This window comes from Typopeltis vanoorti, chromosome 7 (assembly GCF_054136105.1).
Source record: "Typopeltis vanoorti isolate ZY-2024b chromosome 7, IOZ_Tvanoo_1.0, whole genome shotgun sequence".
Taxonomy (NCBI): Eukaryota; Metazoa; Arthropoda; class Arachnida; order Uropygi; family Thelyphonidae; genus Typopeltis; species Typopeltis vanoorti.
Window position 1 is genome coordinate 3,802,101 of NC_143555.1, and position 12,860 is coordinate 3,814,960.

General features: G+C 36.2%; 1 protein-coding gene across 1 annotated transcript in view; it reads left to right on the plus strand.

Annotated features, from left to right (window-relative positions):
- The window catches only part of Lamtor3 (Late endosomal/lysosomal adaptor, MAPK and MTOR activator 3), an 82,632-nt gene that overhangs the window by 42,204 nt on the left and 27,568 nt on the right, over positions 1–12,860 (plus strand). Inside the window, exon 6 of the mRNA XM_090395628.1 lies at positions 9,007–9,106. Coding sequence (XP_090251754.1) covers positions 9,007–9,080 — 74 coding nt within the window. The 3' untranslated portion in view covers positions 9,081–9,106. The remainder of the gene's footprint in view (positions 1–9,006; positions 9,107–12,860) is intronic.

Sequence of the window (12,860 nt, forward strand, 5' to 3'; positions counted from 1 at the left end):
GAATAATAATTAGTTTCCTTAATAATAATCTGTATGAATTTATTTATAATAGCTAATGACTTTGCATGACCCTATAGGAAAGAGGGGACTCTATTACCTGATTTTTTTTTCTGCAAACCGGGTCTTTTCTTACAAATTTTATTGTCTAATCTGGTTAAAAGATCGGAATAATATTCCCCGGTTATTGATTTACCCTTTTCAAGATAATTAATAAACAAAATGCCTTTAGCATCCCAAAACACCAGTGCCTTGTCTTCTTTGTCACTGAAGAACCGGCTTCTGTCCAATGTTTTTACTGGTTGGATTCTGGTGTGTACTGGTGAATCCAAGTCTCATCCATAGTAATAAATTGATGCACAAAATCAGTTTTATTCTTGTTAAACTGCTCCAAGCACTGTTCAGAGATTTTAATTGTGAGTGTGTTTTTGATCTGCACATCATACATCTTGCGCAAAGCTTTTTCATTTGCAATTTTTCATGCAAAATGTATCTTACACATTCTTTTGAAATGTCTATGGTCTCAGCAATTTCACGCACTTTGACTCGCCGGTCATCCAATATCATATCGTGCACTTGATTGATGATTTCTGGTGTTGTTACACTTTTTGGACGTCTTTCACTTGGATCATCTTCAAGGCTGGTATGGCTGCATTTAAACTCAGCAGTCCATTTCTTAATTGTCGAAAATGAAGAAGAGTGCCCATAAACCTTTATGAACTCTGAATGAATTTCTTTTGCCATTAAACCTTCTTTTACAAAGAATTTTATAACTGCACAATACTCAATTTTATCCATTTCAAGGGATACAGATAACACTTTGGCTTCCAACAGCTGTATAAAAAAACTACTTGATAGAATGACTTGCAATTTCACATCAATGCTTATGACAGATGTACCAACTTAAAAAAAATCTTGCTGATTGTGTTGCCATTTATGGTTGAGGCTGAGAACTTTTCACACCACCCATGTGTATATCATAATCTTTAAGACTTCTGGCCCATCTCAAATAGAATTATTAGTTAAGCTGAAAGCCACACCAATGAATTTAAGCATATTAAAGCAGCTGCTCCTACTTCAGACCATCTAGATGATGAAATAGAACAGTTGTGTAAAAAGGTGCAAGCTATTTTCTGATAACATAATTGTTAGTATGATCCACTGGTGATATCTGTTCACGTCCCTAATTTCTCTGGAATTCCTGTGTACTCTCTCTCCTGTCTCTGATCATCTGCTTCATTTCATACTGAACTCATTCATATGTTAATTTCAGCAGGAGTGCACCTGACATCTTTACTGATTTAGCTAATTTATTTTTTATGTTTGGCCTGTACATGAAAGGTTGGTTGGTCACCCTATTGTATGGGAAGAGAATTGGGAACCTGTTCACATTATATTTAACGGTCTCTGTGTTGCATTCCTTGGGAAACATGGGAGGGAAGGCTGTTCCAGTATACAACATCAGTTGGGATGGAGAAGGAGGAAGAGAAACTTGTTCTATGAGTATGGAGTTGGACTGAAGGGATGTTGGATGGCAGCTGGACATGTTTCAATAAATTTGATAGAGAGAGAGGTGGGGGGAATTATTGATAGTTTTAATGAACTAGTTAACATAATTCTCATGAATTGAAGGAAAGGGTGCTTAAAAATTAATTGGAAATAACAAAAACTGAAGATTTATATCAGTATTAATGACTTCGAAGATTGTTAGAAGCAAAGAAGTAATAGTCACTGACAGAAAATATTAAGAGAAATGCAGTTTAAGTACATAAACAATATTAGAGGTAGGAAGTCATCAGAAACTTGAAATGTGGAAAGGCAGCTAAAGTACATGATACTTGTTCAGAAATGCTCAAATATAGAAATATAAAAGTTTTAAGGAGTCTGCACCATATAATTTAGATAACTGGTGAGAAGGTTGAATTCTAGATGATCGGAGTAGGCTCTCCTAGTACTGTCTATAAAAATATACATAAAGCTGAATGTGAGAATTCTAGAGGAAGTTTGCTACTGAGTGTTGCAGGTAAGACTTATGGTAGTATACTTCAGAAGCTAAGAAAAAATTGAAGAGAAACATTTGGGGAGAAAGCTGATTTCAGATTTAAACCAGCCTATTCTTCATCAGTTTTCCTTCCAACACACAGGGTGATTCTAAATTATTGTCAGGGTTTCTGTGGCCTATAATTTTCAAACCAGAAAAAAAATAAAACTGCTTACAGAATGTGAAAGTGTAACTCAAAAAGTTTTATTAACTATAGAATCAATATTGCAGAATACTAAATACTTTTTGTGGCATGTAAGATGTCCAAGCGATAATCAATTTCTCTCCAAGTATTCTCCATCATTTGTGGTGTAATTGTTTCTGTCGCAGCAACAATTCTGGTCTTCAGTTCATCAATGGAGGTCACAGGGGTCTGATAAACAACATCCTTCATGTATCCCTACAAGAAGAAATCAAGCTGCATTAATGTTGGGTGAGTGCAGAATCCCACCACACCCAACCCAGCACCCAGGAAACTGTTCCATCTTGCTGGAACACTGCATTTGGCAGATCTTCCAACTGAGGTAGCAGACACAGCTTTATCATGTCCAGATAGTTCATCGCTGTCACTTTTTTTCTGCAAAGAAAAAGGGCCCCAAAACTTTTGAACATGATAAAGCACACCAGACATTCACCTTTGGACTTTCGAATACTCGAATGGCGTGAGGATTTTCTGATCCCCATATTCTGCAGTTATGACGGATTACCCACCTAATATGCAAAATGTTGCTTCATCACTAAATATCCATCTCCAAATGCAATTTTCATGAGTTTTGACTTTTGACAAAATGTTTTGGGCAAATTGGAAACAGCACAGTTTATTGGCCTGCTGTTAAAGCCTGCACAATCTGAGTTTGTAGGTATGGAGTTAAAGGCAGTTATGAACAACCCTCCAAACAGTTGTTTGTTGTATACCTGACTGCAAAGAAGCTCGTCTAGTTGATTTTTGTGGGCTTCGGTAAAATGCTTCGAGACCAAGCACTTCGCAGGAAGATGATGATGGAATCGAAGTATTTTACCGCATATGGTTGAGAAGCGCATAGCCACTAGGCTAACCATACAGACATTAAACATTACAACATAAACCATGACATGGTTTATGTTGTAACATCAAACCTAGAACACTCCTTTTCCCAGGCATATGGTTGAGAAGCGCATAGCCACTAGGCTAACCATGCAGACATTAAACATTACAACATAAACCATGACATGGTTTATGTTGTAACATCAAACCTAGAACACTCCTTTCCCCAGGCATATGGTTGAGAAGCGCATAGCCACTAGGCTAACCATGCAGACATTAAACATTACAACATAAACCATGACATGGTTTATGTTGTAATTTTTCTTAACCTCGTTTATCATGCCTATTAGGGCATGTCGGTCATTACAAATTCATGCTGATTATAAAATGAAGGTTTAATGACCTTCATTTTAACATTTAAACTTAAAGCTTTCCTCGCCTTCTTTATTATGTTGGAGTTTTCATCGGTAGTGTTACTTCTCTTACTAGGCATATCGGTACAATAAATAACGGAAAAAACTCACATAGAAAGATTATTTATTAGTATAATTTTCGCCTGTGTGTCACAGGCATCCTCAGTACATTAAGCTCAAAATTAAACACTAACTGACAATTCCAAAAAAAAATTAATATAATAAAAAGTTAGGAAAGATTAGCTGATTTGTAAAGTACTGTCTCCCATAAAGGGAACAGACGTAAGCTGTCGGATCTGTTTAAGTTAGGAGAATGAAGTAGAGTTTCACATGTTTCTTTATAAAGGCGTTCCATGAGAAACTGACTTTTGTGGAGAACTCTTGTCTTTCTCCAATGAACTCTGTGTCTAGTGAAGATGGTATGTTCAGAAAGTCCAGACTTTTCAGGTTTAAAGTATTCAATATAAGATTGGTGTTCTTCTAGCCGAATAGAGGCAGATCTTCCTGTTTGTCCGAAATAAGATAATCCACAAGAGCACAGAATCTGGTAGACACCTGGATGATTAAGATGTGGAAGCTTGTCCTTAGGAGAAGTGAGAAAGGTGGAGATTTTTCTAAACGGTCGAAAGGCAACAAAAATATTTAGTGGTTTTAAAACTTTTGCTATACGTTCACTGATGCCTTGTACATAAGGGATAGTAATGCGCGTTATTTCCTCTGTGTTTGAAGAGGAAGACATATTAAAACTACTCAAAGTTCTTTCAATGAAGCAATTCTTATAACCATTAGATAGAAAAGAAGAAGTTATGTATTGTAGTTTTTTTTTTTTAGGAAAGTTATTGACCTTTTAAGTTATCTTACACCAGCTACTTAGGTGGCGCTTTTTGGAATTGTCAGTTAGTGTTTAATTTTGAGCTTAATGTACTGAGGATGCCTGTGACACACAGGCGAAAATTATACTAATAAATAATCTTTCTACGTGAGTTTTTTCCGTTATTTATTGTGTACCGATATGTCTACTCACGGTTTACCTCTTTTAAAACTTACTAGGCATGATAGGGTTACGATGAAATACAAAAATTACAATGAGAGAAACGAACATTTTGACTGCTGATTAGCAACTAATGTGCCAGAGGCTGTGATAAGTTAGAAGTGGGTGAATCATAGCAGCAGCTATTGCGTATTAGTGATGGGCTTTGCTTGTCGACTAATGCCGACGCTGTGATGTGTATGCAAAAGCAATGTGATTTATGTGTATATATGCTGGCAGCAAAGTTAAATTAGAGAATTTTTAATAATAATTTTTGTCTGTTGTAAGTTGAGGTAATAAATACACTAAAACTTGTAAGAATTAAAATTCAAAATATATTAAAGGATTAAAAATCTATAACTTGAAAACTGTGAAGGATGAAATAGACTGATTTAAAGGCCTCAGAGGTAAAACTATAATAAAATATTGATATGATATCATATTTTATGTGTGCATGTGTGTAAATCATATTTTATTAGTTTTACTTCCGAGGCTTTTAAATCAGTCATTTTTCATCCTTCAGTTTTTAAGTTTTAGATTTTTTATCCTTTAATATATTTCGATTTTTAATTTATGCAAGTTTTATAGTGTGTGTGTTATTAATATCGCATCATTCATCGCCCGTGTTCTCTTGGCGGACACCTAGAAAGCTATTTGTGCACTAGAGGAAGAGCTTGTGCTACGCTGAACATTGACCTTTGGATGATCCTTTCCGATGTCTCGAATGCTTCAAGAGAAAAAGAACTTCAAAGAATATGATGTCGGCACATTAAAAAATTTGAAAGTTTAAAAAAGAACTCAGATTCCAAACCTCAACTACCTCGCAACACAGTAATAAACCTGTCATCCCTTACCCTCAGGCCTGAAGCAATCAGCGCACTCATGCTTGGCCACAACTTCACTATAGCACCAAAAAAAAGATCCTGCAGAAGAAATAATGATACAGTTAGAACAAAGTACCTGCAGCCTTCTCAACCATATTGCCAACAATCAGACTAGATGTTGCCAGGGTCCTTACCCAAGCCAAACCACTAAAATGCAACCCATCAAAAAAAGAATACAAAGCTATGCAAGAAATAAAAGAAAAATAATAATTACTAAAGGAGATAATGGAAAAGCCACTGTGTTTCTAAACCAATCTGATTACACTAGTAAGCTTGCCTCTTTACTTTTAGATGGGTTCCTATCTCCCTATAGAATATGATCCCACCAGCTCCCAAATCAGAACACTCCACAGGCTCCTTAAGAAGGTTTACCTCTTGGTCTGTGAAAGTGGCTAACAGATTAAAATCTTTTAACTCTAGACCCCTCCCACCGATGTATGAACTACCAAAAATCCATAAGCAAATTGTACCATTACATCCCATTGTGGCTGGTATCGATTCCCCTACATACAAATTAGCCAAAGGGCTTACACAATATACTGGCAACACACCTTCACACATTAAAAAAAAATTCTGCTCACTTTAAAGCCAATATAGAAAACCTCTCACTCCAGCACACTGACTTAATGGTCAGTTTCGATGTCTCCTCCTCATTCTCCAATGTTCCCACTCAAAGATACCTTAGACCTCATCCAAGCCAAATTTCCTCCAGTTGTCTCAGCCCTATTTCAGCTCACAGTGAACTCAAGCTATTTCGTTTGACAAAGAAAATTCCACTAATAGATACAGGAGCCTTCCATGGGTTCTTCTTGAAAGTTTTTCCACTTGGTTATACTATAAATTAATTGATACAGGTAGATACATTCACCAGTAGTTGATCTCCCCGCCCCCAACAATATGGAATTATAAAAACCCTATATAACAGCGTGAAATTAATCAGTTCAGATTACAATGTCCTAACTACTGAACTTGCCATATCCTTAACACCTTAGCTGATGGCTACAACCCCAATGTTCCCACTCAAAGATACCTTAGACCTCATCCAAGCCAAATTTCCTCCAGATGTCTCAGCCCTATTTCAGCTCACAGCGAACTCAAGCTATTTCGTTTGACAAGGAAAATTCCACTAATAGATAGAGGGACCTTCCATGGGTTCTTCTTGAAAGTTTTTCCACTTGGTTATACTATAAATTAATTGATTTAATTCTTCATTCAAGTGTAAGCAAACAAAGTTTGCACCTGAAGTATTTTCAGGACTGGGGCAACTCGTGGTAAAGGCGGTATGACTTCACATCACTTGCTTTAGTATCCCATAATGCAAAACCCATCTCCTTGTGGACATGTATAATGCTATGCATTATGGGAAGAGCCACTACCCAGACTGGTTTCGACCTTTATTGAGGCTCTTCATTTGGATAAAAGTCGAAACCGGTTTGGGTAGTGACCCTTCCCATATTGCATAGCATTATACATGTCCACAAGGAGATGGGCTTTGCATTATGAGATACTAAGGCAAGTGATCTGAACCCACACCATGTTTACCACAAGTTGCCCCAGTTCTGAAAATACTTCAGGCGCAAACTTTGTTTGCTTACACTTGGATAAAGGATTAAACCAATTAATTTATGCCATGGGTTCTCTACCCCAAGCCAACTTCTTTATGGAGGTCTTTGAAGAAAAATCCTTAAACTTTGCTCACATAAACTCACTGTTTGGCTACGTTATGTGGATGATGTGTTTGCTATTTGGCTGCATGGCCTGGTTACACTCCACAATTTTGTAACACACTTAAACAATCAACACTCCAGGATCCAGTTTACCTTGGTAAAGAAAAACAACAGTCTCTCTTTCCTAGACACTCTGATTACACACCAACTGGATGGATCCCTGGATTTCTCTGTTTACAGAAAACCTACACATACAGGTAGATACATTCACCAGTAGTTGATCTCCCCGCCCCCAACAATATGGAATTATAAAAACCCTATATAACAGCGTGAAATTAATCAGTTCAGATTACAATGTCCTAACTACTGAACTTGCCATATCCTTACCACCTTAGCTGATGGCTACAACCCCAAAAAATAATAAAACTAGTTAACAACAACCTCCCCTCCCACCCCCTTCATAACAGAGATTTCTCTAAATCTATCAGCATTCTATATATCCAGGATACATCCAAAAACTAGCAAAAATCCTAAGAAAATATGACCTCATGACTAGTTACAAACCACATAAGAACTTCTGCCTTAGTATCTCCACATTTGGGTCTGCCTCCCACTGATGAGACCTCAATAAAGGTTAAAACTGGTCTGGGTAGTGACCCTTCCCTTATGCATAGCAGTATACATGTCTGCAAGGAGATGCGCTTTGTATTATGGGAGATACTGAGACAAGGAGTGATGAGAGCTTGGTCCACATTTGCTCAGAGTTTCCTGGTGTTGCACTACCTTACCCCAGCAGTAGAACTCGGACTTGTGATGAGTGGTAAAGCTGGTGAAAGTCTTGATCATTACGCAGAACGAATGCTCGCTTATACGTATACTTTTAGAACACATTCATACACATTTCACTGATGTAACTCTAGTGATGTTATTTATTTCTGAAAAACTTGACACAAACTTGCTTTACAAGATTCTTGAAACTACAAAAACATTATAATTTGCTTTCAAACACTAATGTTGTACTTATTCTTTCACTTCGGGCACATTTAAAAAAAATGGATACCACACACAACGGAAACTTTGCTAATGAAGTCCTAAGCGTCGTCTGCTTCTGTCACGACCGCAGCGCCTCCTCGCCACAGTACACAGTTTAAAGAGAATTCGCAAGTCTTTGTGACAAAAATCTTTACACCAGTCATGAAGATATTTTCAGGTGCAAACTTTGTTTGCTTACACTTGGATAAAGGATTACACTAAATTTATTATAACACATAAGAAATTGGTATTTGCTCCACCAAAGACCAGCCACTTCCCCTAGACCTACCTGGAGTGTACCAGGTCCCTTGCAGTTGCAAGCTGTCCTGCTGTGGCCAGACAGTCAACACAGCCAATATCAGGATATCCAAACACAAGGACTACATATGGTTCCACCAATACAGCCACTCAGGACTTGCTGACCATGCATTGTGGACACCCACCACAGAATACGCTGGAAGAAGGCAACTTTATTACACCGCAGTAAGTATAAGTATGAAAGATTATTCCTTAAATCGGCCTCAGCCCTGAAAAACTTCCCAAACCTCAACAAATTTGGGTGCATGAGGTGAGTGCCTGTGTGCACATGTCATTGTTTTGTGATCCCTAAAGATGGAAATGTAACGTTGCCAAAATATAGTTAGTTATTAAAGTTTTTATAATTAATAATTAGTTTATGTTGTCATTTCCTAAAAAAATTAAAAGTAGATCATTTCATTAAGTTTTTTAATTTAAAAGTGTTCCATAAAAAGAAAAGCCTTGCTTTTTTCTTTTCATAGCATAATTAAATTAATTTACTTATTGGCCAGAATAATCAAAGCAGTATTCTGGTGTGCCACCAAAATAACTAAATTAAACATAAAATTTTGCATTCAACATTTTTTTTTTCTAATGCTTTGTTACTGATTCTTTGGCAAGGGATGCTCTTGAGTTTGGAATCTGAATTGGAAGATGTAATTCAAGATCTTAGAACAGCAGTTGATGTGGCTTGAAATTATTTCAAGATGTCCGTTTTGAGGTAAGGAAAACAATACACTGTGATGTCTCCTAAAAATGCACAATTCTGCATAAAATATTTCATGAAATAGTTATGTAGTTATAAGTAAAAGAGAATATAAAAGAGCAGGAGAGTGATATAGGTGAAACTGAAGTGGTTGTGTACAGACAGAGAGAGAGGTGAGTGGTGTGAGGCAAGTAGGAGTTAAAGATAAGAATGAGAGAAGTGGTAGGGTTTGGAAGATGGGTTAAATACAGCCGGGACACTCTGGGGCTCAGCCCTGGAACTTTTTCATGCATTGGGCCCAGACCTGGAACATTTTTCTGTTTTGTGACTTTTTCTCCTTTACTGTAATTATGCCTACATTATTGTGTTATTATTCAGCAATTGTTTACAGTTTTGAATGTGTATATAAAGGCATCGATATCAGCAGTCACCTAACGCGTGAGAAAGGGACGGAGAGATTTGGAGCTTCTTGTAATGCGTTATCTTGCAGTGGTTGAAAAGCAAACATTATTGCAGCATAATGTAGTGGAATTTTGACAGATTCGTAGTGATATTTTGTCTTTTCTGGTTGGCAGCACTGTCAGCAACAGTCAGTAACCAACAATAGAACAGCAGATTAGAAGTGGTTTATCAGAGCTCATGATTGTGAGAAGCACAAAGAAAATCATTTAATATTTTTGTATTTATGTAGCCCTACTATTTCAACTAGGGATAAGTACATTAGTACCTTCTTTAAACGGAAAAATAGCTCAGATGACAGTGATAATAAAAAAAAGAGTTTGTAATGACAGTTTGTGTGTAGTTTCTGAAGAGAAAGAAATTTTAACAGATCCACAGAAATACAGGATTCCCATCAATTGCAATGCGATAATATTAATACGTTGAATGAAAGGAAAGATTTGCCGACTTGCTGGACAATTGACCAGTGGATAGAATTCAAAGGTAAATACAATTGGTTATTTTGTAAGGATGAAGGTTTGAGATGTATGACATGTGCAGAGGTACAGACCCCTAGGCGCTAGTTCTTCACATCAGGGTATTCACTTAGCATCAGAGGGATAAATGGATTAATACGTATTAAAGGGGAAGGGTCTAAACAATGCCAACGAAAGCAACTCAGAAAGAAAATTTATGGACATAGAGATACCAAATCTTACAAAAGTGCAGAAGCAATTATTAGAAGTAAAAGTGAGAATTCATTGCAACACATTGTAGAAGAGCAGAACTCTTTATCTCATGAAATAATGTGCCGTGTGTTTCCCACTGAATATCATATTGCAAAGCATAATTGTCCTTTTGTAGATCATCCAAAATAAATAATTAAAAAATGTTGTGACAATCTAGCGATTAAATTTATGATCCTTACTTTAAGGGCCCTGGAGAAGTTTAGAATTTAACTACTGCTGTAAGATGAATGGGGAAAACAGTGGGCAGAGGGTGGCATGAAAGGAATGGGTGATAGAAGCAGTAACTAATCTAGGGAGAAATGCAAGATAGCAAGAAAGACCAGGATCGAGTGGGAAGAGGTCACAGCTCTTAGCATCCCAACTTCACATTGGCAATGTGTAAAACTGACTGCATGGCCAAGTTAGCATGTCTGCACTCCAATAAAAAGACTGCAGGTTTGAGTCCTGTAATTGGTATGGATGTTAATGATTGTCTTTAGGTGGGAAGATTACTTCATCTTCCATGTGGGGTCTCCAATTTGCTTGTACAAGGCTGATGAAGTGAGTGACCGAAAAAGTTTGGTTGGTCTTCAGAGTGGGTTTTTAAAGTAAGTAAAAATAAATAAATGCTATATATTCCAGGTGTGAGGTGCACACCCACAGAATAGAAATATCACTGATATCATATTTTTGCATTTATTCCTGTTAAAGACTTCCCTAATTGTTTCCTGGTTTCTTGTGATTCCTAAAAATTAAATACAGCAATCCCTCGATTAATGCGTTCTTTAAAACGGACTTATTAATCGAAATTATAATCAAATATAATAACCTATGGAATAAAGTATAATTCGTTCCTCAAATTTCTTTTTTGACCCTTAATTTTTTTAATAAAAGAATTAGGGTATGTCTCAGGGCCTAGTTAAAGGTAAACCATAAGGCTGAAAAACATAAAACATATTCAGAATATAAATTTATTATTCTACTTCTTACCAAAGAATTGAGCATGTTTATTTTTTTCATACAACTGATATGGTCCTGTTGCCTTTTCTACTCTTCTGCAAATTTTACTGCTTCTCTCTTCGTCAGGGTCAGCCCTCTAAGCATTGCTGCTTAAAAATTTTGATTGTACGAAAAATATTTTCAAATTGTTTCTGTGAAATCTCTTTTGGCTGACTGTCACCGGTTAAATTTTCTTCATATTCTTCAAAATCTTCCCGCTGTGCATCTAAATTTAGCAGGTCGGAATCACTCGATTCCTCAGAATGAGATTTAATTAACTCTTAGACATTATCATTGTCATTCTCATCAAAACTCAGTTCATGCCCTTGATTAATGCATTTAAGGGTCCTAGGATTTTGTGCCCTTTAAGAGAAGAGGCATTCTATCCTTTGTGACTTCATAACCAAGCTGAGATTTCTCTGATTAGCCCAAAAAAGTCTCGGAAGGCATTCACTTCCAATAAAGGCTGGTTTCATCGACATTAAATATTTGTTGGTCACAATAGCCCCCTTCTTCCACAATTTTCTTCAAAATCTCTGGATCATTCACAGCCACCTACTTATCTGCACGTGCAGCTTCGCCTGTGATTCAAAACTTATGTAGGCTATTTCTCTTTTTGAAACACTCGAACCACCCAGCACTAGTGTGGAATTCTTCTTTTTTTCCATCTTTGATAAATATTTCTTTCAAGATTGCAAAGAGGCTCTGCAATCAAAATTAAATGCTTTTGATTTAAGGTTAGTGCATAGCAGGATCTTTTTTAGTTACAATCTTCAATTTATGTAAAAAGAAGTCTCTAATTCAGTCATTATAATACTTTGAATTTGAGTGGTCTGCATGCATGATGAACTTGAAGCAGCCTTACCTTTCTTTTTCAGAATGGTAAGGCTGCTTCAAGTTGTATTCAGCAGCTTTGCTTAAAATTGCTCTTATAGTTTATTCACCCATTTTGTGTTCTTGTTCTATCTTTGCTCTGGACTCACCTTGTTCATTTTTCTTTATTATTTCAAGTTTTTCTTCCAATGCAATTACTTTTCAAATCTTTTTCACACTTCCAATTTTGGTTCACTAATTCTTTTACTCATTATTAAAAGTTGAGAAATTACTTTAAAATAAATTTAAAAAAAAAACTAAGGAAAACATTTGCAAGGGAGACACGAGATATGATCAGCAAAATGCTATGTAATTAGCAGGCAACATAAATTTTGGTGGTAAATTTGGAACATAGTATGGTTCCATTAAAAAATAACTTTGTAAAATGTTTTAAATCAGTTGCTAAATTATTTCATCCTGGTGAGTGATTTTTTAAAATAGTTAGCCGTAAAAAAATGTATAGATAGAAAATTTTTAAATTTTCTATCTATACATCTGTAACATTTATTTTTAAGATTTATATAGGTGCACTAATCAAATTTTAGAGGTGCATTAATTGCATTTGGATATAGAAAAAAAAATGACACACTAATTGAAAACGCATTAATCGGAGACGCATTAATTGAGGGATTGCTGTACAATATACTAATGCTTCATGAAGAGGACACTTTTCCACACCTAAACATTGCATCACATTCGTGTTAATATCCTAGGTGTGCAGTCACAAATAT